Consider the following 26,382-nt stretch of genomic DNA (forward strand, 5'->3'; position numbering starts at 1 on the left):
GAGCACTTGGATGCCCTGGCTGGCCATAATGCATGGGCGACAAGCCATGCTTAGAATCATAGAACTGTCGAGTTGGAAGGGAACCCAAGGGTCATCTAGTCCAAGCCCCTGCAATTGTGCTGGTCCCGGGGGGTTACCATGCAGCATGGTCCGAGTCCAGTCTGAGGTCAAGGGTGTGGTATGGGGGTTGTCCGTCAAGGCTGAATCAGGGTCCAAGGCAAGGAGTCAGGTGAGGTCAAGAACTCTGGCAGAAGAACAGGACAGGGTGCCAGCAGGAACAGGTTACCAACAATGTTGCTCCCCCAACCTGGGACTGGGCTGGCTGGCTTTTATCTGCCCCGAGGCATAGGGCGGCCCCGGTCCTCAGGTGACTCGCCTCTCCTGGCCTGGAGGCAAGCACTCCTCTTGCGAGAACTTAGTTCCCTCCCCTTCTCTGCCCTGAGCCTCTGCAGCTCAGGAGAGACTGGAGGGTTACCAGACCCAGAGGCAACCTCACCTTCTTCCCCTGATGGGGCTGAGAGTGGAGCACCTGCAGGCAATGGGTCCTTGATCACCTCCAGAGCAGATTCAGCTGGTGTCTGCTCCTGAGGATCCGGCACAGGTGAGGGCCCTTCAGGTTCAAGCCCCAGCCCCGGCTCAGCCGGTCCTGGAGGTGGGGACTCCTGTGCAGGCTGGGATTCCTCAGGTTCAGCCTCTGAATCCGATTCCCAGGCCATCACACCAATGCAGGAATCGCAGCTAAGGCATCCATGACAGATGACCATCCAACCTCTGCTTCAAAACCACCAAGGAAGAAGAGTCCACAATCTGTTCCACTGTCAAACATCTCTTAATGTCAGAACGTTCTTCCTGATGTTTCATCAGAATCTCCTTTCCTGTAACTTGAAGCCATTGGTTTGAGTCCTACCCCTCCAGAGCAGGAGATCACAAATTGTGAAGACTACTTTGACAGCAGATTCTGGAGGTTACAGCAAGAGTGTGCACCAGCAACGACAGAGCCTGAACCTGAGAACATAAGGAGAGGCTGCCAGAACAGGTCAACAACCCATCTGGTCTAGCATCCTTTTCACACAGTGGCCAACCAGATGCCTGTGTGAGCCAGTGTGGTGTAGTGGTTAAGAGTGGTAGACTCGTAATCTGGTGAACTGGGTTCGCTTCCCCGCTCCTCCACCTGCAGCTGCTGGGGGACCTTGGGCTAGTCACGCTTCTCTGAAGCCTCTCAGCCCCACTCACCTCACAGAGTGTTTGTTGTGGGAGAGGAAGGGAAAGGAGAATGTTAGCCTCTTTGAGACTCCTTCAGGATATCAAATCCAAACTCCTCCTTCTCCTCCTATGGGAAACCTGCAAGCAGGATTTGAGTGCAACAGAGCTCCCCCCTACTGTGGCTTCCAAAAACCGAAATTCAGTAGCACTGTTGCCTCCAACTATGGTGGCAGAGCACAGTCTAGTATGCTCGGGATTCAAGCCAAAAGTCAGAGCCTCCAGCTCTTAGGAATTTGGCCACCCTCCAGGTGCCCGGCTTGAATCCTTGACCTCCCCTGCCAGCGTCTGCCGGCAAGATCAAAGGAGGTCTCCAATCGGCGATTCTCCTCAACGTGAAGGAGAACACACCACTCCTCCCCCAGGGAGGGGGAATGAGACAGACAGAAATATATCTACATGTCTTTATTCCTGTCTTTCAGCAGTACAGAGAAAACATGTCTGCACACTCTGCTTCCCACTGCAGAGAGAGAATAAACTCCACCCATGTACTTCCAGTACAGGGTCATGTGCTGCTCTGAGGTAACATCCGGCTCTCAGAGCACTTTACAGACAGTCCCAGTTTCCCACGGGACAATCCAATAACATTCACATCCTGTTTACCATTCCAGCCACCTGGTGCTTGCTTCTGCATTGCTCCTTTTTCGTAACATCCTCCCCCAAAAGAATCAATGCGTGTTGCAGCAAGCAAAGCATGATCCAGAGAAGAAAACAAACAGTTGTTATACACATAACACTCCCCTGTTGTTTCAGTTCCACCCTTGGAACTCCCCGCCACTGGTTTCCCCAGTGTACCTCTCTGGTTGTCTGGTTTCCAAGGAATGAGTGCATCTGCATTACCTTGGCTAGCAACTCTCTGTTGTGTCTTTGTCTCTGACTTAGACACAGCTCCAACCTGTCCTCGGTTGTTTACAACAGCAACACATGCAACAGCTACGTTAGCAAACTCTTTTGAGTACCTCTTGGGTGGTTGACCCTTTGTAACTCTCTCAGACCTACGTATGAGGTGCTGATCCTCTCTGCTCACTGGTCCAGTCTCAGGACTCTTTGGAGAACCAGTTCCAATGGTAAACAGTGGTTCATCCTTCAGTTGTGAAGGCCTATCTATTGTGTGAGACTTCCTCTCAATGACTGTGACAACTGAGCTCTCCGAGCTATCAGTGTCATCACTTTCAGTACAGCTGAAATCAGTGAAATCATCATCATCTGAATCGTCCTCAGTGGGAAATGTGTGTACTATCACTCTCTCCTGTTCAGGAGCACTCTCTAGAAATTTTGTGAGAATCACCTGACCAGATTCAGACAAAATTACTCTGTAGAGATCCTTTTCATACCCCACAAAAATGCCTCTGGCATTCTTTACTCCACCTGGAGCTTCTGTTCTCACATGAGAACCAAAAACCTTGAAATGGGCAACAGAAGGTTTTCTGTGGAACAGTTTCTCAAAAGGAGAACTTCCCAACTCTTTTGAAACCTTTCTCATTTTCGTATAACAGAACGACATTAGAGACTCGGCCCAGTACTCATGTGGCAGATGTGAACTTAGCAATTGCGCTTCCATCCCCTTTTGCAATTCTTTGTTCACCCGTACACAGACACCCCTGTTCCACGCTTCCGCTGAAACAGCAATCTTGTGTCTGATCCCCTTCTTCTGCAGGAACCTTTGGAAATCCTGTAAAAGAAAAATCTGCTTCTCATCTGTGAATAGACAATCAATGTTAGCATCATGCATACTCTTAACTTTGTCACAAAACTCCTGAAACCTCTCCAAGGCTTCCTGTGGCTTTCTCAACACATAAACCCAGACATAGTTAGAGAAATGATCCACACACACAAAATAATATCTTGCATTGCCTCTAGATGGTTCTAGAGGACCAATCACATCAGCATACACCCGCTGAAATGCTCTGTTGACTCCGGTCTTCTTCTTGCTCACACCTGCAAGAGAAACTAGGTTAGACACAGAGGAAAGTCAACAAATATAGTCCATCCTTCTGTTTGGCGGAATGATATAACTCTCCATCTTTGTAGATCTCGCAGCTCTCAGCATCGTAGGACAGTTTCAGTCCTCTCTTTGCAATCTGCGAAACACTCAGCAGATTGAGCTTCAATTCAGGAACCAAGTAAACATTGTTTATTGTCAAGTCCAGACTCTTAAGATAGACAGTCCCCACGCCGGCCGCTTCCAGCTCCTGACCGTTGGCCTGTGTGACAGTGAAGCTTTGCTTCTTAAACGTTGAAAAGAGTTTTCTGTGTGGGGACATATGAACCGTGCAGCCCGTGTCAATTATAAACGAGTACCCAACGTCTGGCGTGGTTCCTTTCGCCATCAAAGCCTTTGCAGGTTCCACCATAGGCTTGGTACGACCTTTGCCTGACGCCTCAGGCTTTGCTGAGCGGCCCTTCGCTCCTTTTGGCTGACGTGGCTTCTTACAGTTCCGCTGAAGATGCCCAGCCTGTCCGCAATTGTAACACTGGACAACATTCAAAGCTACAGCATCCTTTCCAGTAGCCTCATCGGTGGGGGAATTAGAACTGCGTTCCTCCCTCCCCCTGTCCTTTACTTCCAGTGCAGCATGCCGGCTGTGTTCCTCTAGAACCACGGCACTCAGGGGCACTCCCCCCTTCTTGGCATCCATGCTGAATCCAAGGGTCAGCTTTACACTCAATCTCAAGCCAGCTTTCACTTTCTCAAGCCAGTAAACTCCAAAAGTTCTCTTCTGTTTACTGCTTTTTTTACAGGCAGGCAAACCTTTGGCTGTTTTTCTGCTTTCTCAGGCAGGCAATCTGCACGCTGTTTTCCACAGCTGCAAAAGGTAGTCAAAACATTTTCGATTTCTCAGGCTCTTTCCCAGCCATTCAGTAACTCAACAAGTGCTGGCAGACGTTGCCTAGCAACCTGCTCGGGACGGAACTCCTTATCTCACCACAGGAATTCCTGGTATGCAAGCTTGCCTTCAGAGCTTGTTTTTCAAACGCAGCTCTTGTGAACCAGAAATTAATCTTTCTGCGTTCATTCTCTCTCCCCCAAAATGCAGCATACCTTTTCTGGGGCTCCGTTGCCTTGAAACACACTCCTCTCGGTGTCCAGCTGTCTGTTTCAGCTTCTGGCTGCAGGCAGACGCTTTTCTTTATCTTCTTAGGTGCAGAGGATGGCAACGATTCATCGACCTCTCACCTCTCATGCTGATTCTCATAGATCAGATAACCATCGATCTGCTACCAGTTGTCGGGATTCAAGCCAAAAGTCAGAGCCTCCAGCTCTTAGGAATTTGGCCACCCTCCAGGTGCCCGGCTTGAATCCTTGACCTCCCCTGCCAGCGTCTGCCGGCAAGATCAAAGGAGGTCTCCAATCGGCGATTCTCCTCAACGTGAAGGAGAACACACCACTCCTCCCCCAGGGAGGGGGAATGAGACAGACAGAAATATATCTACATGTCTTTATTCCTGTCTTTCAGCAGTACAGAGAAAACATGTCTGCACACTCTGCTTCCCACTGCAGAGAGAGAATAAACTCCACCCATGTACTTCCAGTACAGGGTCATGTGCTGCTCTGAGGTAACATCCGGCTCTCAGAGCACTTTACAGACAGTCCCAGTTTCCCACGGGACAATCCAATAACATTCACATCCTGTTTACCATTCCAGCCACCTGGTGCTTGCTTCTGCATTGCTCCTTTTTCGTAACAGAATTTACCTAATTTTCTTTTGAAGCCATCTAGGTGGGTGGCCATCACTACCTCCTGTGGGCACGGGTTGCATAATTTAAGGACTTCCTTTGATTTGCTGTGAATCCTCCAACATTTAGCTTCATTGGATGTCCACAGGTTGGAGTGTTATGAGAGAGGAGGAAAAGCAAAGGAGCCCATGGAAACCCTCTCCCCACTCTTCCCCATAACATTAGAAAATGGTCCTCAGCTTCATGGAGCAGACACATAGGAAGCTCAGGTCACTGGTCTATCAAGGTGAGTACTGTTTACACAGACTGTCAGGGACTCTTCAGAGTTTCTTCCAGCACTACATAGTGATGCCAGGGATTGATTTAGGGACCTTCTGTTTGCAGAGCAGATGGTCTATCATTCAGCTGAGGTCTTTGTGCATACATTTTGGCTCAAGGTACTCTGTAAATGCGATGTCCTTAGATGGCACCAAGAAAGAAAGAAAGAAAGAAAGAAAGAAAGAGAAAGAGAGAGAAGAAGAGAGAGAAGAGAGAGAAGTAAGGAAGGAAGGAAGGAAGGAAGGAAGGAAAGAAAGAAAGAAAGAAAGAAAGAAAGAAAGAAAGAAAGAAAGAAAAGAAGAAGAGAGAGAGAGAAGAGAGAGAAGGAAGGAAGGAAGGAAGGAAGGAAGGAAGGAAGGAAAGAAAGAAAGAAAGAAAGAAAGAAAGAAAGAAAGGAAAGGAAAATGCAAAAGAAAGATAAAGAGAGAGAATAAGAAAGAAGAGAGAGAGGAAAGGAAGGAAGGTTGTACTCTGTGCTATATGGCATACTTCAATTTTCTTCTTTTTTTAAAGTAGCAGCCCAAAATAAAAATATTGGGAGGAAATCCCACTCAATTCTGTATTGCTACCAACAGGCCTATAGCCTGACACCTCACTCTACTGATACCCACAATGCAAAAACAGAACAGAACAGAACAAAACCCCATCCCTTTCATCCTGACAGCTTCTGCGCTTTTTGGTCTCAGCAGAAAGCAGCTCCAGCTAGCTGGTTAGACACCACTTGCAATAGCTTTGGCACCTAATTTCATTGGCTGCTACTGCTGTTCTGTGGATGCTAGCCACATTCCCCAGCTGCTAGCTGTCCGGCTATTCTGCAGCGCACCTGATTTTTGCTTTGGGGACGGAACAACTAGGTTGCTGGAAGATGCCATCAATGCTTGAGCTCTAGACTGAATTGGAGAAGCAGGAGGGTAACAAAGGGCTGTGCAAATTCATAGTACACACACTGCATCTTTCATTGCTTGCATCCTTCACTGCTTTTCCTCTAGAAGGCCCCCTGGCACTGAGTGGTAGGGCAAGCAAAATGTCCCACATTCAACCCTTGGCTTCTCTGGAGAGGGCTGAGAGAGACCCCTGCCTGAAACCCTGGAAAGTTACTGCCAGTCAAGTCAGTGTTGACAGAACTGAGCTAGAGCTATTTTAATAAGTAGGGGTCTTAGTAGACCACAATCTGAACATGAGTCAATAGTATGACGCAGCAGCAAAAAAAGCTAATGCTATTCTAGGATGCATCAACAAAACTATAATGTCCAGAACAAGGAAAATAATAGTCCCATTCTATTCTGCCTTGGCCAGACCACACCAGGCATAAAGGAAAAGGGACCCCTGACCATTAGGTCCAGTCGTGGCCGACTCTGGGGTTGCGGCGCTCATTTCGCTTTATTGGCTGAGGGAGCCGGCGTACAGCTTCTGGCTCATGTGGCAGCATGACTAAGCCATTTCTGGTGAATCAGAGCAGCGCATGGAAACGCCGTTTACCTTCCCGCCGGAGCAGTACCTATTTATCTACTTGCACTTTGACGTGCTTTCAAACTGCTAGTTTGGCAGGAGCAGGGACCGAGCAACGGGAGCTCACCCCGTCGCGGGGATTCAAACCGCCGACCTTCTGATCAGCAAGTCCTAAGCTCTGTGGTTTAACCCACAGAGCCACCAGGCATACTGTGTCCAATTTTGGGCACCACAATTTAAGAAGGATGTTGACAAGCTGGAACGTGTGCAGAGGAGGGCAACCAAGATGATCAAGGGTCTGGAAACCAAGTCTTATGAGGAAAGGTTGAAGGAGCTGTGGATATTTAGCCTGTAAAGAGGAGACTGATACGATAGCCATCTTCAAACATCTCAAGGGCTGTCACATGGAAGATGGAGCAAGCTTGTTTCCTCCTACTCTGGAGGGGTAGGACCCCAAACCAACAGCTTTGGGCTACAAGAAAGGAGATTCCGACTGAACATCAGGAAGAACTTTCTGACAGCAAGAGCTGTTTGACAGTGGAACAGACTCCCTAGAGAGGTTGTGGACTCTCCATCCCTGGAGAGTTTAAAGCAGATGTTGGATGGCCATCTGTCATGGATGCTTTAGTTGAGATTCCTGCAATGTAGGGGACTGGACAAAACGACCCTTAGGGTCCCTTATGACTATGCAAGTCTATGACTCTATGATCCAACTGCCACTTCATCCTTCTGTCTTTCCCCAAACCCTGTCTGAGAGAACCACCATTTCAAAACTTCAATCTAGAAGAGCTTGGTCTCTAAAAGTTGCAGTGTGCCCTGCTTCATTTCTAAACAACCCACACCGAGATCCCTTTGAGGCCAAGAAGCCGATGCAACTGAGCACGGAGGTGGTCAATATTCCAGCAGCTCATGGCGCAATTCAAACAGAAAAACTTCCCAGAGGAAAGCTGAGCGTGGAGATCAGGAAATGTCATGAGAATGCCAAATGAGAAGCGGCAGGGAGAGGGGAAGCCTGGAGGAGAGGCCTAAAAGTATTTCATTTAAATGCTCCTCGGAGAGGCGCTTGCAGCTTCTCATCTTGTGCCAGCTCCACAGTATTATGAAAAAAAACACACACACGAGAAAACACAGCATGAAAAACATGTCGCCGACAACGTACCTCACTGAGAAAGGTTCCTGAAAATGAGGCTTGGAGAATTATCTCCTCACCCACAAGAAGATGTTCGTGGGGGACAAGACTCCAGTGATATCCTGGGGACACTACATCAGCTTTCCCTACCAGGCTAGAAAACAGCAGGTTTTCCAAACAAACCTCACGCCTCAACCAGACCATGCCCCTCGTCTGCACTCAAAGGCCACCAGCGTTTTGTAATTTCTGCAATGCCTCTATTGTGTTGCTGTCCTGCACTGGCAGTTTTGCAAGAGTTTCTGAAGAGAGACCACGTTGGCACAGAGAAGGGGAGCTGCATGAAGGATGGGAAGCCTGGGGGGTTCTGGGAGCTCCTTGTTTTGTCAGTGGCAAGACTTAATTAATGGATGGAATTGAGTGGCACAGGAGGTAGTGGTGCCCACTGGCTGAGAGGGCTTGCGAAGGGAAGTCGGACAAATGTATGAGAGGATGGCTCTACCTGTGCCAATTAACCCTTCACCCGCTGCTGCTGCCACCTGTCCCAACTCACAGGCTGACTGCCGAGTGAAATCAGAGAAGTGGAGAGCTTCTTTTAGTTCTTTTATTTACATCAACAGACTACACAGAGAGGCCATGAATTATGCTCCCTTCAGTCTCAAGACGTTGCTCAGAGTGCCTGTTCCACCCCAGTCCTGGCTCTGGCATAGCATCTGCTGCTGTTCCTAGGTTTGCTGCCTAAGCACGGGAGCAATTCTGCAGGTGTAGTCAATGGTGCTGTATCCTTTACCCTCTGTTCCACATAAAACAATGAACACATAATTCTCCAAGTCTAGTCCATGAGGCTAGACCTCATTTAGTTGGAAAGATTGCACTAGACCTGGATGAGAGCATGCAGCTTGAAGAAGACGCACACATTTGTGCATAGCCAGGATGTCACAGAGATCTAGCTTTAACAAAAGTAGAGCAAGACTTCTCGTGGTCCATAGCTAAACTGGCACCTCTACACGAATCGCTGAGCGTCAGAGTCTGACAGCTTGATAAATGAACATCTCCCTCTCCTTTTCGAAACCTTTTTTTTTACAGCTGATGTCAACACTTTCAGATCACTTGCTGTATATTTGAAGCACTCTTTTTTGGTGTTATTTTCAAAATGGCAGCTATCTCCGAAATGAGAAAGGATATTGAGTCATGTCAGATCTGGTTTTCAATCTGTGTTCTCTGCTCAAAAAAAGAGAGAAGAAGTTAGAAAAGAGGGGGAAAGAAAGAAAGAAAAGAAGAGAATGAAAAAACATTGATCTTAGGTGCGAAGACCAATGTCGCATTGTAAGTGTCTGCACTGTACATTGAATGAAGTATCATACCACTTTAATCAGCTTTAATCAGCTTCTACCCAAAGAAACCTGGGAACTTTTTTATTAAACGTTTCCAGAGTCAAATCCATAAAAAACCCCACTGCCCTTGGCAAAACAAGTGGCCCTGGCAGAGTATTGGGGGGGGGGTACTTAAAAGGTAAAGGGACCCCTGACCATTAGGTCCAGTCATGGCTGACTCTGGGGTTGCGGTGCTCATCTCGCTTTATTGGCTGAGGGAGCCGGCGTACAGCTTCCGGGTCATGTGGCCAGCATGACTAAGCCGCTTCTGGCGAACCAGAGCAGCGCACGGAAACGCCGTTTACCTTCCCGCCGGAGTGGTACCTATTTATCTATTTGACGTGCTTTTGAACTGCTAGGTTGGCAGGAGATGGGACCGAGCAACGGGAGCTCACCCCGTCGTGGGGATTCAAACCGCCGACCTTCTGATTGGCAAGTCCTAGGCTCTGTGGTTTAACCCACAGCGCCACCCACGTCCCGGGGGGGGGGGGTACTTACATATCCTTAAATTGTGGATCTCCCTCCCCACAGAGTTGTGTCTGGCACTTCCATTATTTTGGAGAATGCTGAGGACGCACTTGAATTGTATATTTTCAGGACCCACATTATTTCTGTGATTGTCTTAAGCTGTTTTTAGTATTGTATACTAATACTTCCCTGGGACTTTAGAGTGAAGGGCAGGTAATAAATTAAAACAAAAGCAACTTTCAGCTCAGCCCTAATTTTTAATTCAAACTCTGTTTTTCATAGGTTTCATAAATTTCTTTGATATTAGCATGTGTGTGTTTGTAGACTCTCTCTCTCTCTACAGCAGGGTAGGCAACCTAAGGCCCGTGGGCCAAATGCGGCTCAATCGCCTTCTCAATCCGCCCTGTGGAATCAGCATGTTTTTACATGAGTAGAATGTGTCCTTTTATTTAAAATGCATCTCTGTGTTATTTGTGGGGCATGCCTGGTGTTTTTACATAAGTAGAATGTGTGCTTTTATTTAAAATGCATCTCTGGGTTATTTGTGGGGCATAGGAATTCGTTCATTATTTTTTTCCAAAATATAGTCCAGCCCACCACATGGTCTGAGCGACGGTGGACCAGCCCACAGTTGAAAAAGGCTGCTGACCCCTGCTCTATAGGGTGTATTTATATATAGTCCTCAGCTTGTTTGCTAATGAGCTGTGATGCCAACGAACCATTTCCTGTAATGAGCATACAATTTATCGCAAAAGATTAATTATATTATAAACGGCAGCCAATGGCTCAAAATAACATATGTAAAGATTTCTCTTTTAATGAGCTGCCAAAGTGTGGCTGACTCTCCCTGCGTGGAAAACACAGAACAAAAACGAAGCAAAAGAAAGGAAAGGAAAAGCAACCAGTCCTTATTCTTCTCTGAGAAGGGCACCGTTTCAGCCAATCCTGTTGTGGAGCTATAATGAAGGACCATTATCATTTCAAAGAGTGCTACAGCTCAATAATCTAAGCAGCATGAGATGGTGGTTCAAAGAGTTTGTGGTTTTAAGAGAGGGAGAGTACCCACTGATTCTGGGGAAATGAACAAGGAGTTGAAAACGTTAAGCAGATCTTGCCATTAGCTGCCAGGAGACACAAGACCTCAAGCAGTAACAGCGGGAAACTTTGCCTTGCATCTAATTATATGATAAATACACACACACCACAACTCTGATTTTTCTAAACACACACACACACACACACACACACACACACGGATAGATTTGGAGGGTGGCATTCCATTGAAATTCACCAGTAAAAATGAGCTGCCATTTCTTCTTTAGAAAAAAAGTTTTTTGAGGGTGGGGCAAATGAGCGAAACACTTTCTGAATATCTGGAAGGTGAATTCATTCATAAGGAATCTCTGCCACAACTTACATTGGCCTATGCTGGTATTTTCAATGAATCTGAACACACTGAGAGTGTCTTATGAATGGTTCAACATGCTTCCAGATCGTTGGCCATGCATCTAAGCTTGATCTGTCTTGATCCATTCATTTTTTGCATTGCAAATGAACGCACATTGACCCCTTCACAAGACCGCTTTAGCGTTGCCAACTTTTCAACTGCCACCCACTGCTGTGCCTTTTCTATACACATCAATTTGCTGCTAAAGGCACAAGAGCAACTTAAAGGTAAAGGTAAAGGGAACCCTGACCGTTAGGTCCAGTCGCGGACGACTCTGGGGTTGTGGCGCTCATCTCGCTTTATTGGCCTAGGGAGCCGGCATACAGCTTCTGGGTCATGTGGCCAGCGTGACTAAGCCACTTCTGGCGAACAGGAGCAGCACACAGAAACGCCATTTACCTTCCCACCGGAGCAGTACCCCTATTTATCTACTTGCACTTCGATGTGCTTTTGAACTGCTAGGTTGGCAGGAGCAGGGACCAAGCAATGGGAGCTCACCCCGTCGCAGAGATTCAAACTGCCGACCTTCCGATCAGCAAGCCCTAGGCTCTGTGGTTTAGACCACAGCGCCACCCATGTCCCTAAGAGCAACTTAATATTCTCTTATTTTGCTGTTTCATAGGCCAACACTGCTTTGCATGCTATTCCAAAAATCCCCAAGCTTTTTCTTTATTCAAATTAGGTCTACTTTTTTCCGGCGCACCGAACTACTCATGAAACCAGATTGACACTTGCAAACCCACTGGGAAAATTCAACTTTGGTTGATTAGCACCAGTGAAATGTTACTCATGCAGGTGGACTGTCACAAATTTGCATCATCTTAAAGCTCTGGCTGAAAGGTGTCACAGAGGTTTGTAATTACCTGGCTTGAAATGCAAACTCACCCAGCTTGGAAAGCTCGGCTAGGTTACAAACTGAGCAGCATTTTCAAGCAGAGTTCCTTTAAAGCTTGGAATCAGAGCCCTCCCTCTTTCCCCGAACACCACAAGGAGAGAAGAATGCAGATGGACATTGTAATGGGAATTGGGGTTGCTCGTGCGTAAGTTGCCGCTACTCTAGGCAAGGTTGCCTGGTTGAACCTTTCCCTGGCTGCACAGCCCTTACTCCGCGGCTGTGTCAGTCACTGGCAGAATCCGTCAGTGGGCGTTTCCTGAACTTCTTCCAGCATAAAAGTTCTTTGACGCCAAGTCTCCGCCTAGCCTCCCTGCGCGGAAGTCTTCTGCGCAGGGTGGGCGTGGCCAGCGGAGGACCTGTGCTCTCCCCGCTGGTCTCTGTGGAAGAGTCCTGGAGCCATCTCTCCGAACCCCTCCCCTGCTCCCCTTTCTTCCTGGTGTCACGCTGATTTCTTCCCTCAGTAGCTGAGTTCCCTCTATCCCTGCTGGGCCCTTCTCCGGCATCGCTGGGGAGCCTTACCTCCACTCCTGGCTCCGATGGCAGTTCCCTGACAGACATGATCACACTTTTCCAAAACTTCGAGGACAGCCACAAAGATTAGTCCCCCATAGCCCCAGATCTAATGGACTTAACTTACAGAAGGCTAGATCTTGGTTGAAGATTAGAGGAAATGTATTGATGGTAGGAGCCATCTGACAATGGAACCAATTATTCGGTTAGGAAGATTTCCACCTCCCTGGAGGTCATCAAGGACAGGCTATCTATCTATCATCTATATCTATCTATATCTATCTATCTATCATCTATCTATCACCTATCTATCATCTATCTATCATCTATCTATCTCTATCACCTATCTATCATCTATCTATCATCTATCTATCTCTATTATCTATCTCTCTATCATCTATCTATCTATCTATTTATCATCATCTATCTATCATCTATCTTTTTTTATTGATTTTAATTCGTTTTGTTACATCAAACATTAAAACAAACGAAAGAAACATACATAACACATACACACAAAAAAGAAATACATAAAAAAAGAGAAATAATAATAAAGAAAACAAAAGAAAAAACATCTCCTAACATAAGATACCAACAAATTAGGTTACATTTACTAAATAACACACAACACTAATTGACTTCCCTTCATCTCGGTTTCAGAATATATTATATGATTTTTTATCTGCAGTTTCTTTTCCTTAAAAAACTCTTTACATCACAAGTGTTACGTCACACCTACTGTGATTTTTAGATTTTTTACCTCTGTTTCCATGTATGTCATAAATTTATTCCATTCTTTGTTAAACTTTATGTCTTTTTGATTTCTTATTTTCTGTGTCATTTTTGCCAATTCTAAATAATCAAAAAGTTTGGATTGCCACTCGTTTATAGTTGGGATTTTTTATGTCTTCCAATTCTGCGCTATTAGAGTTCTAGCAGCCACTGTCGCGTACTGAAAGAGTGTTTGATCTTCCTTTCTGATTTCCTCTCCAATTATCCCCAGCAAAAAGGCTTCGGTTTTTTTTATAAAGGTATATTTAAAGATTTTTTTTAGTTCATTGTAAATAGATTCCCAGAATTTTTTGATAGGCTATCTATCATCTATCATCCATCATCTATCTATCTATCTATCTATCTATCTATCTATCTATCTATCATCTATCTATCTATCATTTATCTATCTCTCTATCATCTATCTATCTATCATCATCTATCTATCATCCATCTATCTATCTATCATCTATATCTATCATCAAAATCAAAAATGCCCTCTTCCTTCCCCTTTCAGCTTTCTTCATTTCTTCAAATTTATTTTTTTTTAAATCCAACCTCAGTGTATTATAGCTAAACTCAAGATGCGAAAAAAAGAAATATTCACACAGTAGAATAGCAGCAATAAAGGCTTCTGTGAGGACAAATGCAATGCAGTTGAAAATGCGATTTTGGTTTTAAACACATTGTAAGGAGTTTGTATGGGAGTATATTGTATTTAAAAATGGGGTATCAGAGTTTTTAGGGGGCTAACCAGGTTGGGATAGCTGGGATAGCAGGCTTGTTGGGTTTGAATGTCTTATGTAGATTTTTCAATTTCGTTGTTCTGTATGGGACAATGACAGTACAGATTATTGTATCGTATTGTATCGTATCGTAAAGCATATTGTATCGTATCGTAAAGCATACATGAAGCCATACAAATGATGATGATACTTAAAACAACATCATCAGACAAGCAGAATCTATGTCCACTTACTTGGCTCAATAGGACTTCCTTTTCAGCATGCATAGGACTGAAGTCACAATTCTAGTAAATGTTTATCAGCACTATATATTCTATAAAATGCACGAGGAACTCTTTGTTATTCCAGGCTCACTTCCTGCTTGCAGCGGCTCAACCTCTCCTTCACTGAACACCCAACCCACAAACATGGCTAAATATCATTGAATGGCAGTAATAGACACCTTCCTTCCCTCCTTTCTGTTCTAAACACAGGAGAGGCGCAAAGAGCTTCTCTCTGCGAGACAAGTGTGGCGGTAGCTGAGGAGAGGCGCTGAAAGACCATTTTGGGGTCCTATCTCTTTTTCAGGTCTTTTAGGTGTGGCAGCCATTTTGTGCTATGTCACGCTCCCATGGCAGCCATCTTGCAACTAGATCACACGGCACTTTCACAAAATTCCAGATAGATCCGTCAGCCCAAAAATGTTGGTTGCCTCCAACTAGATAACTAGACAGATCGATGTAGACCAAGTACACCAAGAGAAGACACAAGAAAATCAAGGTCCTGTTACCCCATATCTGTGCTACCTCTTAGTAAGCATGGTTGTTGCCATTTTGGCTACCTAAGGGGCAGCACTCAAAGATATCGTTTGGAACTGAAATACAGAGTAGGTATACAGAAAGCCAGGTCTCAAGCATAACAGAGGGTGGATCTTCACACAGGAAAAAAAATGCTAGAAATAAGTCATAAATTAAATCGTTGTAACAAAAGAGAGGAAAACGCTATGTAAAATCACATTAAAAAGTTTTGTGCTCTACAGCGCCATCTGGTGCTGCATGTTTATAATGCATTGAAAACAATGGTGGTTTTTTACTAGTGTAGCTGAGTCCCAAGTGCAGAACCCGGAATGGGGTTATGCAGATGAGGAAGTGGAGCTATGCTGATAAGATGAGGCTTCCTTCTCAAAGGCTATAGGTCGCCAGGGGAAGGGGGCAGATTTAGCCCCCGTTCCTCAAAGGATGTATTTCTGTATGGGGAAAAAGTAAAAACCACCCCATTTTGGGGTACTGCTGTGTTGAGGTCACAACCGAACCTCCATCACTGACAGACCCAAAGACATTTTGCACGTCTTGCATGATAGGAAAAAATCTCAAGATCTTTGCGGCATGCAAGCCCCCTCCCACACAGCCCTTGATAATGATGGACAGCTTGTTAATTAACAATGAAAGTGGCATCTGATTCTGATGGGCGCCTTCTAATTATGGATGCGCTCTCATCTATCTCTGTCTTACCTCTCCTTCTTCTGAAAACAAGCAAGCTCTCATTAGAAGGTGCCTCTGTTTACGATTTGGCTGCCACAAAAACCAGGTTCCTGATTCAGTCGGTTTGCATGCTTCAATGGTTGTAGCAGGCTGTGACGTGTGGGTGTGCGTGGCACCTACCTAGGATGCCTTGTTAAAAATCCAGGTGCGCCTATCATCACGAGAGAAGGAATACCAAAAGATACACAGAGGGATTAACCTAACTAGACCCTTCCTTGTGTCGATGCACAACATCAAGGAAAGCAAGATGCAGCCCAGACACTGAGATCAGTGGCTTATCTACCAGTCTGGGAGTGCAGATACCCATCTCTTTTGCGGCACGCGAAACCACAGGACGAAACTTACCTTTTTTTCGTATGCAACAACAGCAGCAAGAATACTCATCACAAAGTATTGGAAGACACAAGATTTACCCACCCGGGAAGAATGGCAGATGAAGCTGATGGACTATATGGAACTGGCGGAAATGACTGGCAGAATCCGAGACCAGGGAGAAGAGTCGGTAGAAGAAGATTGGAAGAATTTAAAGATTATCTACAGAAATACTGTAAAATTAAGGAATGTTAGAAGGATGTTGGAATGAAGTTATGTGGTTTTAGCAGTAATGTTACAAAGGGGTATGTAAAAATGGATTGTTAACAGCTGAGAATGTAAAGTTACAATATATTAAGATAAACTATTAAGATAAAGGAAAAAATGGTAAGGATTTGCTGAAACAACTATTGAACTAGAATACAAAAAAGGGAGGTGTGAGGAGGTCAGGGAAACAAGCAAATGAAAGATAAGACATGGAAGGATTGATTTGTTTTTAATTGGTTTTACGGTACTTCTTTTTTGTATTTTGTTTTTTTTATTCTTTTTTGTTTTGTTATTTTTTCATTTTTGTGATTTGTTTGAAACTCTAATAAATATTATTTTTTTAAAAAAAGAAACTTACCTTTTTTTCTTATCTAATTCTTCCCAAGGAGAAGGTAACGTTTACTTACTTAGGATAACGCCTCTGCTGGAAGACCGGCAGGATCTCAGCATCCCAAGTGGAATGGAGGAACAGCAGGTCCCGAAATCTTTCTGTAAAACAGCAATAACAACAAAAATGATGCAGCCTTTTGTTGCAGAATCCAACTAGCCCAACTGCATCGGTGCAAGGCTTTTATCATATGTGGTGGACTTGTAAGGTAATAAAAGCTTTCTGGGAGATGATATATAATGAAATGAAAAAAATATATGCCTAAAATAACTTTGTTAAGAAACCAGAAGCTTTTCTATTAGGAATTAAAGGTACCAACATGGCAAAATGGCAAAGCTGACTGGAAAACTCAGAAACCAAGAGGACAGAAAACATTATAAAAGAATGTGGGGGGGATTATAAGTTATTTAGGAGCAAAAGTTATTTAGGAGAGTTTTGAGAAATTAAAAGATAAGGTGCGAGACTGGCTTCATTACTACCAAATAAGAGAGGCCTATAATTTGGACAAAAAAATTGGCTTCCAGGTGGAAAAATCAAAATTGGAAACAGAATTGTTAGATCCCAAAACTAAGATACTTTCAAGAATGTATAACTTGCTGTTAAAATGGAATACGCAGGATGAAATGGTTAAATCTGCTATGATTAAATGGGCACAAGATATTGGTCATAACATTGTGTTTGCTGACTGGGAACAGTTGTGGACCACCGGTATGAAATTTACGGCATGTAATGCCTTAAGAGAGAATATTATGAAAATGATATACAGGTGGTACATGACACCAGTCAAGCTTGCAAAAATATATCATTTGCCCGATAATAAATGTTGGAAATGTAAAGAAAATGAAGGTACATTCTTCACCTTTGGTGGACGTGCCCAAAGATTAAGGCTTTCTGGGAGATGATCTATAATGAAATGAAAAAGGTATTTAAATATACCTTCCTGAAGAAACCAGAGGCCTTTCTCCTGGGCATAGTCGGCCAATTGGTGCCAAAGAAGGATAGAACTTTCTTTATGTATGCAACAACAGCAGCAAGAATACTTATTGCAAAGTATTGGAAGACACAAGATTTACCCACCCTGGAAGAGTGGCAGATGAAGGTGATGGACTATATGGAATTGGCGGAAATGACTGGCAGAATCCGAGACCTGGGAGAAGAGTTGGTGGAAGAAGATTGGAAGAAATTTAAAGACTATCTGCAGAAACATTGTAAAATTAATGAATGTTAAAATGATGTTGGATTGAAAATAAGTGGCATTAGCAACAAGGTTAATAAGAATATGCAAAAATGAATTGATAATGGATGAAAATATAGAGTTAAAAAATGTTAAGATACAGAGTTACGATAAATGAAAGAGGGCAAGGATTTGCTGATTTGATTAAGTAAATGGGAATACAAAAAGGGCAGGTGTGAGGAGGTCCAAGAATCAAGCAAAGGAGTTTAAAGCTATGAAAAACGGTTTTGTTTTTAAATTTTTTCTTACTTTTTGTTTGGTTTTTTGTATGTTGTATTTTTTATTTTTGTTTTTTCTTTTATGTATTTTTGTATTCATGCTTTTGTAAAACTTTAATAAATATTTCTTTAGAAAAATAAAAAAGTCTTCATGGAAATATATATATATATATAAGTTATTTAGGAGACCACTGTAAGCAAATGAAAACATTAGCAGGAGTTTGATTTCGCACGTAGTGTAACAATAACCATGGATAATACGGCTTGATATAAAAATTGGAGCATGGAAGAATATGTAGTATTAAATGTTGAAAATGGGACCCCACGGAGGGGGTGGGGGGGAAGTCTGGAGATTTGGAGGAATTTCTCTATGTGGATATAATTTTCAATTCTTTGTTTATAACTCTGTAAGTCCATTCTTAAACCAAAGCGTTCTTAAACCAAGGTGTGCTTTCCCATAGCAGCGTGGGACTCAATTTACAAATGGAACACACTCAACAGGAAGTGAAACATGTTCTGCTTCCAAGGCAAAGTTCACAAACCAAAACACCTACTTCCGGGTGTTTTGCAGTGTTCTTAATCCAAGTTGTTCATAAACTAAGCCGTTCTTAAACCAAGGTACCACTGTATTCGTAAAACCAAATAAAAATGATTTTAAAAAACCCTGCTCCAGAGGGGGGGATGGGGAAGTTGTGTTGAGGAAGAATAATTCCTTGTGTCAATAGGATGAATTTCTTGGATGCCACCTCAGGCCTGCATGCCGGTACAGAAGAAGAAAAACACAAAAATCCACAGTTGGGCAATACCAACCAAAATGTCAGTAAACAATGGCAAAGTTTTTACAGCAGTCAGGCTAATCCTGTCCAGGAACTTCTGTAGCTGGAGAAACAGAAGCTAGGAAATGGCACTGCTTGCCACAGAGGACACTTGGGCCACCAGTAACAAAGACCAGTATCCAGCAGTACCCCCAAACCACACACTTGAGCCATCAGAAGGAGAGCAACCCCATTCAGAACAGGCAACTTGTCTATCTTGCAGACCCACCTACCCAAAGAACCTCCATTTCCCTGGGATTCTTGTACAATTGATTGGCCTTCATCCACCCCCCCCCCCATATGTGTAGAGCAGTTGTGCGTTTTTGCAAGCCAAAACCAGCCTACCAAGGGTTTGGTGAACTTAGTAGGTTTTTGCTGGGTAAACAATCCTTCCCCAGGATTCAATGTGCTTTAACTGTATGGTGTTCATGCAGCCAGAGAGAGAGAAAGAGAGCGTTATTTAGTTGAGGAGCAGTGGGCTTAGTTTGATGCCAAAGCGAGTTCTCATTTATAGAGAGCACGTGTTGCGGTGGGGTCTGGCAGGCCACCCCTCTGTTGCTGGGCGGGTTAGTTTGGATGACCATCCAGAGTGATTGGGCGGTTGGGTTGTTGTTGGGCAAATTTTGGTGTTGCAATTTAGGGTGTTGGACCAAAGGTTATAAACTGAAGTCACACAGCACTGACTAGGTTCTTTTGCTGTGTGCATCAGATCACCCGCCCACCCTTCCTAATTTAGGGATCTTGGTTGACCTTGCTATGCCTGCTTTTGGGGCAGGGGCCTGGTAGGAATTTTGTCCAATTGGCTGATTGGCTGGTGCCATTTGGTTTTTGCCTACTGTGTAGCAGATCGTCACAACTTGTAAGGTTGTGGTTAGGCATTGGTTTAAAAATTGGTTGGGGGAGGGGTAAGGATTGGCGGTGCCTGCCCCTCCAATGCTGCTGCAGAAAGGGACTTCCGTTAAAGGAATCCAGGGGCTTGCCATTCTTTCGTCCGTACCCCTGAAGGGGGCTTAGAGCCACGCAAGCCCCCGGGAGCATGCGGAAGGGGGTGTCAGGGTCTGTTGCGCGGCTCCATGCTCTCCCCAATATTGTTTTCCCTTACTGGCTTTCGCTGGAATCCGGAAGTCAGTTCTGTCCCTGGGTATGGGGACAGATAGTCATAACCAATGCCTAAGCAACCACTCACATTTATGTATTTTAATAAAGTTGTGGCCAAAATTATGCCACAAGCCTTAAACAAAAATTATGTGTGAAGTGTGAATTATTTGGGGATGGCTTGGAGGACCTCGACACGCAAATTATCTTACACTCAAGGGTTAAAAGTTCTGCTGTGTGATCACCTCCTATGAGAGGAGGTGGTGGCAGGGGACCCACTGATGCTACAAACATCCCTAGCTTCCTTTAAGGAGCTGGGCGAAGAAAACCACTTGGAAAGACAAAAGCATTCCTAGGGAGTTAGAACATGAAGCCACAAAGCCTCACGAAACAAATTCTCTTTTCTCTCTCTCTTTCTCCTGTTCCTGGTGAATGGAGAAACCTTCCTCCTGGGGCAGCAGGCCTAAACAGCTGCACTTCATACACAATTAATCCTTGCTTTTTTTGGTTACCGGTGCTGAAAATGTTCCAGAAGAGAGACAGACACAGCGCTGTTTAGAGGAGGCCAAAATGCCACCGAAAAATGCATCAGGGCTGAAGGGTGCCGTATGGTCAGGAACTGGCTTGTCAACTTGAATAGGTCTATATCTGTGTAGACCACCAGATTCCTCCTCCTCCTTCTCCTGATCTCCACTGAGGAGAGACCATTGCTCGGGGGTCGAGAGCATGCAGTGCCAGCTTCAACCTCTGACAGGACTCCAGTTAGAGTAGCGGGACTGGAAAAGATCTCTAATTGAAGCCTTGAGGGTTTGCTCCTGGTCACAGTAGACCAGTGGTGAGGAACCTGTGGCCCTCCAGATATTGATGGACTTAAGAGCTCCGTCAGCCCCAAGCAGCATCACCAATGATCAGGGTTGGTGGGAGTTGTAGTTCATCAACATTTGGAGGGCCTTCGTGTAGCTACACCCTGAGGTGGTAAACTGCTGCTCAAGCATTTTATTCTATTCTTCTCCTTCAGCCACAAAAGCCAGCCGTAAGGGTAACGTATGGGTAGAAAACTGCCTTCAATGTGCAGAACACCCCTCCCAGTTCAGCGCCATACTGGTGAAGAAAATACTATCCCCCTCACCATAACTTCTGCTGATCTGCATATTTACAGGGGGGGGGATGTTTTAAAAAATAATATTGAGCTGCACTAAATCCAGACACTCCCATAGAGTTGTGGTACCTGACACTCCTGAGCCACTGAATTTGTATATAAAATAAAAGTAGACCAAATGACAAATTAGCAGTCTTGAGAACTTTGACCCCTAGACACTTCTAGCTGTGAGGTTTTTTTCATTAGCCTTCGGTTCTCACAAGCAGATGTCCACGGGAAACTTGCAAGCAGAACATCTTTCTCCCCCCCACCCCATGTTTTTCCTCAACTGCTATTCAGAGACCTGTTGCCACTGAGAGTGGAAATAGAACATAGCCATCATAGTTAGCTTTATCCTCCATTGATTTGCCTATTCCTCTTCTAAAGCCATCCAAATTGGTGGCCATGCAGACTTCTTTTGCAAGAACAAATTCCTGTGTGTGTGTGTGTGTGTGTGTGTTCTTGAATGTTTCTGTCTCTGGGTTTCTATGCCGTGGGGGTGCAACCCTTTCACCAAAATAAAAACAGCCACCTGTGTAACGAATGGAAAAGAAACATTAGGTGCAAATTCCCAAATCGCTTACTCTAGAGTCACGCTATTAAAACTGGAGACCTTGCAGACACCAGCTAGGATCCACAGCTTTGCAGCTGATCAGCACACAGCCTCGAGTCAATTTTCTCTGAGCAATTCCCTGAGCTGAAACACACACACACACCACCCAAAGCACTTTGAAAACTCCTTCAGTTTCATCTTCCTGGATTGCAGCTTCAAATCGGGGTGAGTGGCAGAGGGAGGGGGAGAATCTTGCATGACTTCTTCCCGTTTGTGTTTTGAGATAGGCAGTCTGATATTTAGCGGAAGAAGAATGGAGAAATAGAGTGGATAAGAGAGATATCCGAGGGCTTATCCACAATTCCCCTTGTCCCGTTGAATTCCCTCCAGTGGAAAACAGCTTCTCAACACTCAATAATTTTATTATTTGCTAGATTGGAGTAAACAGCAATTTGAGTTTTCCCCAGATTTCCCTCTGTTCCAATTCATCACCAAAGAATTTTCCCTTGGGAAGGAGTGGGGTGAGGAAATCCCGCAGAGAACCGTGCTTTCTAGGCACAGTTCAAGCTGCAAGAAGTTGCAAGAAGCCTTTGAGGAAGAGGAAGGCTCCCATTTGCTGTTCAGTGGACCTGTCTGGCTGAAAACACTGAAAAGTCTCACTGTAAATGCTTTCATTCAGCAGCTGCTTTGAAGCGAACAGGGCAATGTGTACAACCATCAGACCCCAGCTGGATTCTAATTAAACTTCCTGTTCACATTAACTTGGAGAGTCTGCTGGGATGGATTCTGATGCATTTTCCCAAGACCTGGTCCCTTTGGAGGTTCCATTTCCTGCTAACAGCTGACTGGAGTGCAATGCTGAAATCCTTGAGAACCATTTGTTGTGGGAAACCCTTTCTCCTAACAAAGAAAACAAAACAGAACGAACCTTCTCCCAGCCCCCTCGGAGCAAGAGAAGCAGGAAATGTTCTGTATAGGGAGAAGAGCCCTTGGATGAATTACCTCGGCTGATTCCCCTCGTTGAGGAGGCTGCCCATCATAGATAGAGAAAAGTTTTTCTTCTCTCATAATAGTAGAAACCGGGGCCATCCAAGGAAGCTGGATATTGGAAGAGTTAAGGCAGTCTTTTGCTATTTCATCTTGAAAAGATTATTTATGTATGCGTCGACAACCGCAAGAATGCTTTCCGCCCAGAAATGGAAGGAAGAGAAAGTCCCAGCAAAAGAAGAATGGATAACCAAGACGGTGGACTATGCCAAAATGGCAAAAATGGCTGTGAGATCAGACGCCAAGATGGCAAGAAATTTAGTAAAGAGTGGAAAAAAATTATACAGTACCTGAAAGATCACCGTAGAAATTTAAAAACGTTAGCAGGATCGTTATAGCACATATAATGTGATAAGGCTAAAGTTAAAAATGGATATAAATCAAATTTGAAAAATGTAATTAGATGCAGTAGAATGAAATAGAGAAACATTGGAAACCGGGCGGGGGGGAATCAGGTGATTCAAGTAATCTCAGGTGTATAAAAAATTGAAAATGATTTAATTGTATAAGGATACTATTTAAAAAATGGTGGGTGTGTGGGTGTGTGGGTGTGTGGGTGTGTGTATATATACATATATACATTTTATATATATATATATATATATATATATATATATATATATATATATATATAAAGAGTCAAGACAGATAAATAAAGTACTTCTTCACACGGCATGTGGTTAAGGGACGGAACCCGCTCCTTCAAGAAGGGGACAACAGAGGAAGGGATGGTTGGACAGTGTTCTCAAAGCTACTAACATGAGTTTGGCTGCATGGCTTTCTTGAAATTCCCTACACAGCGGCTACAGATCTGTGAGTGGGCATGTGGCCAAGCAGAGATTTGCATACCTCTGGGGCTTCCATCTTGTGTTGTAAGCACAAAACAGCATCTATTCCCATGAAAGAAGTGCGTTTGGGATTTATGTTGTGGCTGGCACAGAGAATTGCATTCCTTTTTTAAAAGATAATTGCTTTCGAGTGCACACCTTGGAAGAAGCCCACTGGGAAAAAGGGCAGGTTCAGATGGAGACAAGGCAGATGGCAACTAGCTGACCAATCTAGCACAAAGTCAAGAGGCATTCAAAATTCTCCACTTCCTTCCTTTATTTTGAAGGTAGCTAGTACTATCCAGGACAGTTATGAGGAGCAGTGAGGGGAACCTGCTGCATGCAAAGCAGAAGCTATTGTTGTTTTTGTTGTTTAGTCGTTTAGTCGTGTCCGACTCTTCATGACCCCAGAGCACGCCAGGCACTCCTGTCTTCCACTGCCTCCTGCAGTTTGGTCAAACTCATGCTGGTAGCTTCGAGAACACTGTCCAACCATCTCGTCCTCTGTCGTCCCCTTCTCCTTGTGTCCTCAATCTTTCCCAGCATCAGGGTATTTTCCAGGGAGTCTTCTCTTCTCATGAGGTGGCCAAAGTATTGGAGACTCAGCTTCAGGATCTGTCCTTCCAGTGAGCACTCAGGGCCGATTTCCTTCAGAATGGATAGGTCCATGGGACTCTCAAGAGTCTCCTCCAGCACCAGAATTCAAAAGCATCAATTCTTCGGCGATCAGCCTTCATTATGGTCCAGCTCTCACTTCCATACATCACTACTGGGAAAACAGTTGTTGTTGTTGCTAGCTATGGATGATGGGAGTTGTAGTCCAACAACAGCTGGGGACCCAAGTTTGAGAAACACTGACACCATAGAGCTTTGGCCCTTCCCCTAGCAGAGGCGTGAAGGACCTTTGACCTGCCCAGTGCAACTGAACTACAACTCCCATCAGCCAAAGCACAAACCTCTCCCAACCAAGGGCCAGTGCACCTTATTGAGGCAGAGGACCACTGCTGTAAAGGGTTGCTGAGAGAATGTTAATGCGCCAACACTTTATGCATGGGGGAATATCTATTGGAGCCTGGAACCATGGTTGAAGTGGAAGACATGAGGATTTTTTGCAGGGACCATAACTTGTGACCAAGGAAGCCGTCACGAGGAGAGGCTATTTCAAAGAGTTGCCCCATGCTTGGTAAACCCAGCTCTATTTTATTTTGCAATAAGATTTTTTATTAAAAATTTTCATAGTATAATAAGCTAACAGCTACCACAAAATACAAATAAACACAAATAAACAAAGTAGCAGAGAGAGTCCTCTCCTAAAGGGACTTCTTAGCCCTTGCCACCCACAGAAAATAGTGGTTCCTCCTTTCCTTTCTCCTCCCAGCCTCTCAACCAGGGAAATCAAGATTTCTCTGTCTCCCATCCAGTGCTCTCCATCAACCATCTACCATCCCCAGGAGTATGTGATCCTTGGACCTTCATAAAGACCCCAGACATAGGACTCCAAAGGGGGGCAGGGACAAAGGAGGGAGACAAAAGGAAGGAAGGAAGGAAGGAAGGAAGGAAGGAAGGAAGGAAGGAAGGAAGGAAGGAGAAAAAGAAGAGAAAGAAAGAATAAGAAGAAAAGGTAGGATAATTGAGAAGTTGGGATGATTGAAGGATGGAAGAATGAGGAAACCCCAATGAAAGAACAATGGCAAGAAAAACTGATGAGTTATGCGGAGTTGGCAAAGTTGACATAAAAATTACAGTGGTACCTCTGGTTGCGAATAGGATCCATTCCAGAGCCCCGTTCGCAACCTGAAAGGAACGCAACCTGCATCTCCGCGTCTGCGCACACATGGGTCGCGATTCACTGCTTCTGCATGACATCATTTTGCGCGTCTGCGCATGCGCGAGCAGCGAAACCCTGAAATAACCCTTTCCGGTACTTCCAGGTCGCTGTGGGTCGCACCCTGAAAATGCGCAACCTGAAACAAACGTAACGTGAGGTATGACTGTACGTGAGAAGGACAACCGTGACTTCAAGGAAGAATGGGAACGTTTTACAAACTATCTAAAAAAACCAACAAAATGATTTGGACTCCTTGGCAGGTTTTGAATAAACACCCACAAATTTATAAGTAGAATATATGACAGATCAGGCAATGATATGTACCATTTTTTAACATGCAGAGAATAAAATGTGCAAACAAATCAGAGAGGGGAGCTGAGGGAAGTCCTTAGGGGGTGGGAGAGGGAGGGAAGGGGGGGGAAATGTAACTGGTTATTTTGACTGATAATTTGTTTTGTTAAAATGGTTTAATAAAAATATTTTTTTACAAAAATATATATAGAGAAGTTGGGGTGATTGAGAGGCTGGAAACCCCAATTTCTCAGTCCTCCCACAGCGCCATTAACAAGGGAGTGCAAAACTATGCCAGCTAATCTGGTGGAATCCCAGCAGAACTGTGCCACCCTAGGGAGCTCCTTCAGTAGATGTGCCAGGAGGCGCAGTGGCACTAATCAGCAGCAGGGGTGGCCCAGCTGGCAGCAAACCTTTTTTCATGTTTGGATTCAGCAGCACTAAGCCTACCCTTCTGCCATTCTCCCTTCCTGTCGCATGGCTACCTTCCGATGCCTTATTTCTAAAGGGCATCAGTGTGTGGCACGCTCATGCCTTCAGGATGCTGGCAAGGTCTAAGATGAGGACATGAAAGGCACAAGGTGGCCACCAGGTGTAAACAGGCAAAAAAGGCATCTGCCACACAGAGGGGGGGAGACTTCACTGTTTGCAGATCCACCTGAGCTATAGGTGTGTATTACATTTCTCATTCTCCGAGCACAGGGATTGGGGGCGGGGAGGGGCGATTCAATTTGCATTTAAAGGTGAACCAATTTAATTCTCACTTTCTGAAACCATCTGCCCTCTGCCATCCTTTGGAATTCGCAGC

At 44.6% G+C, this 26,382-nt stretch overlaps 1 protein-coding gene across 7 annotated transcripts in view; it reads right to left on the reverse strand.

Annotated features, from left to right (window-relative positions):
- The window catches only part of NOX4 (NADPH oxidase 4), a 101,265-nt gene that overhangs the window by 14,655 nt on the left and 60,228 nt on the right, over window positions 1–26,382 (reverse strand). For 6 of the 7 annotated variants that reach the window (XM_053385561.1, XM_053385560.1, XM_053385557.1 and 3 more), the window contains one exon: window positions 16,548–16,629. The exons of the other annotated variant lie outside the window; for it this stretch is intronic. In XM_053385561.1, coding sequence (XP_053241536.1) covers window positions 16,548–16,629 — 82 coding nt within the window. The remainder of the gene's footprint in view (window positions 1–16,547; window positions 16,630–26,382) is intronic. 7 annotated transcript variants of the gene reach the window in all.

The sequence above is a fragment of the Podarcis raffonei genome, chromosome 4 (genome assembly GCF_027172205.1).
Source record: "Podarcis raffonei isolate rPodRaf1 chromosome 4, rPodRaf1.pri, whole genome shotgun sequence".
Classification (NCBI taxonomy): Eukaryota; Metazoa; Chordata; class Lepidosauria; order Squamata; family Lacertidae; genus Podarcis; species Podarcis raffonei.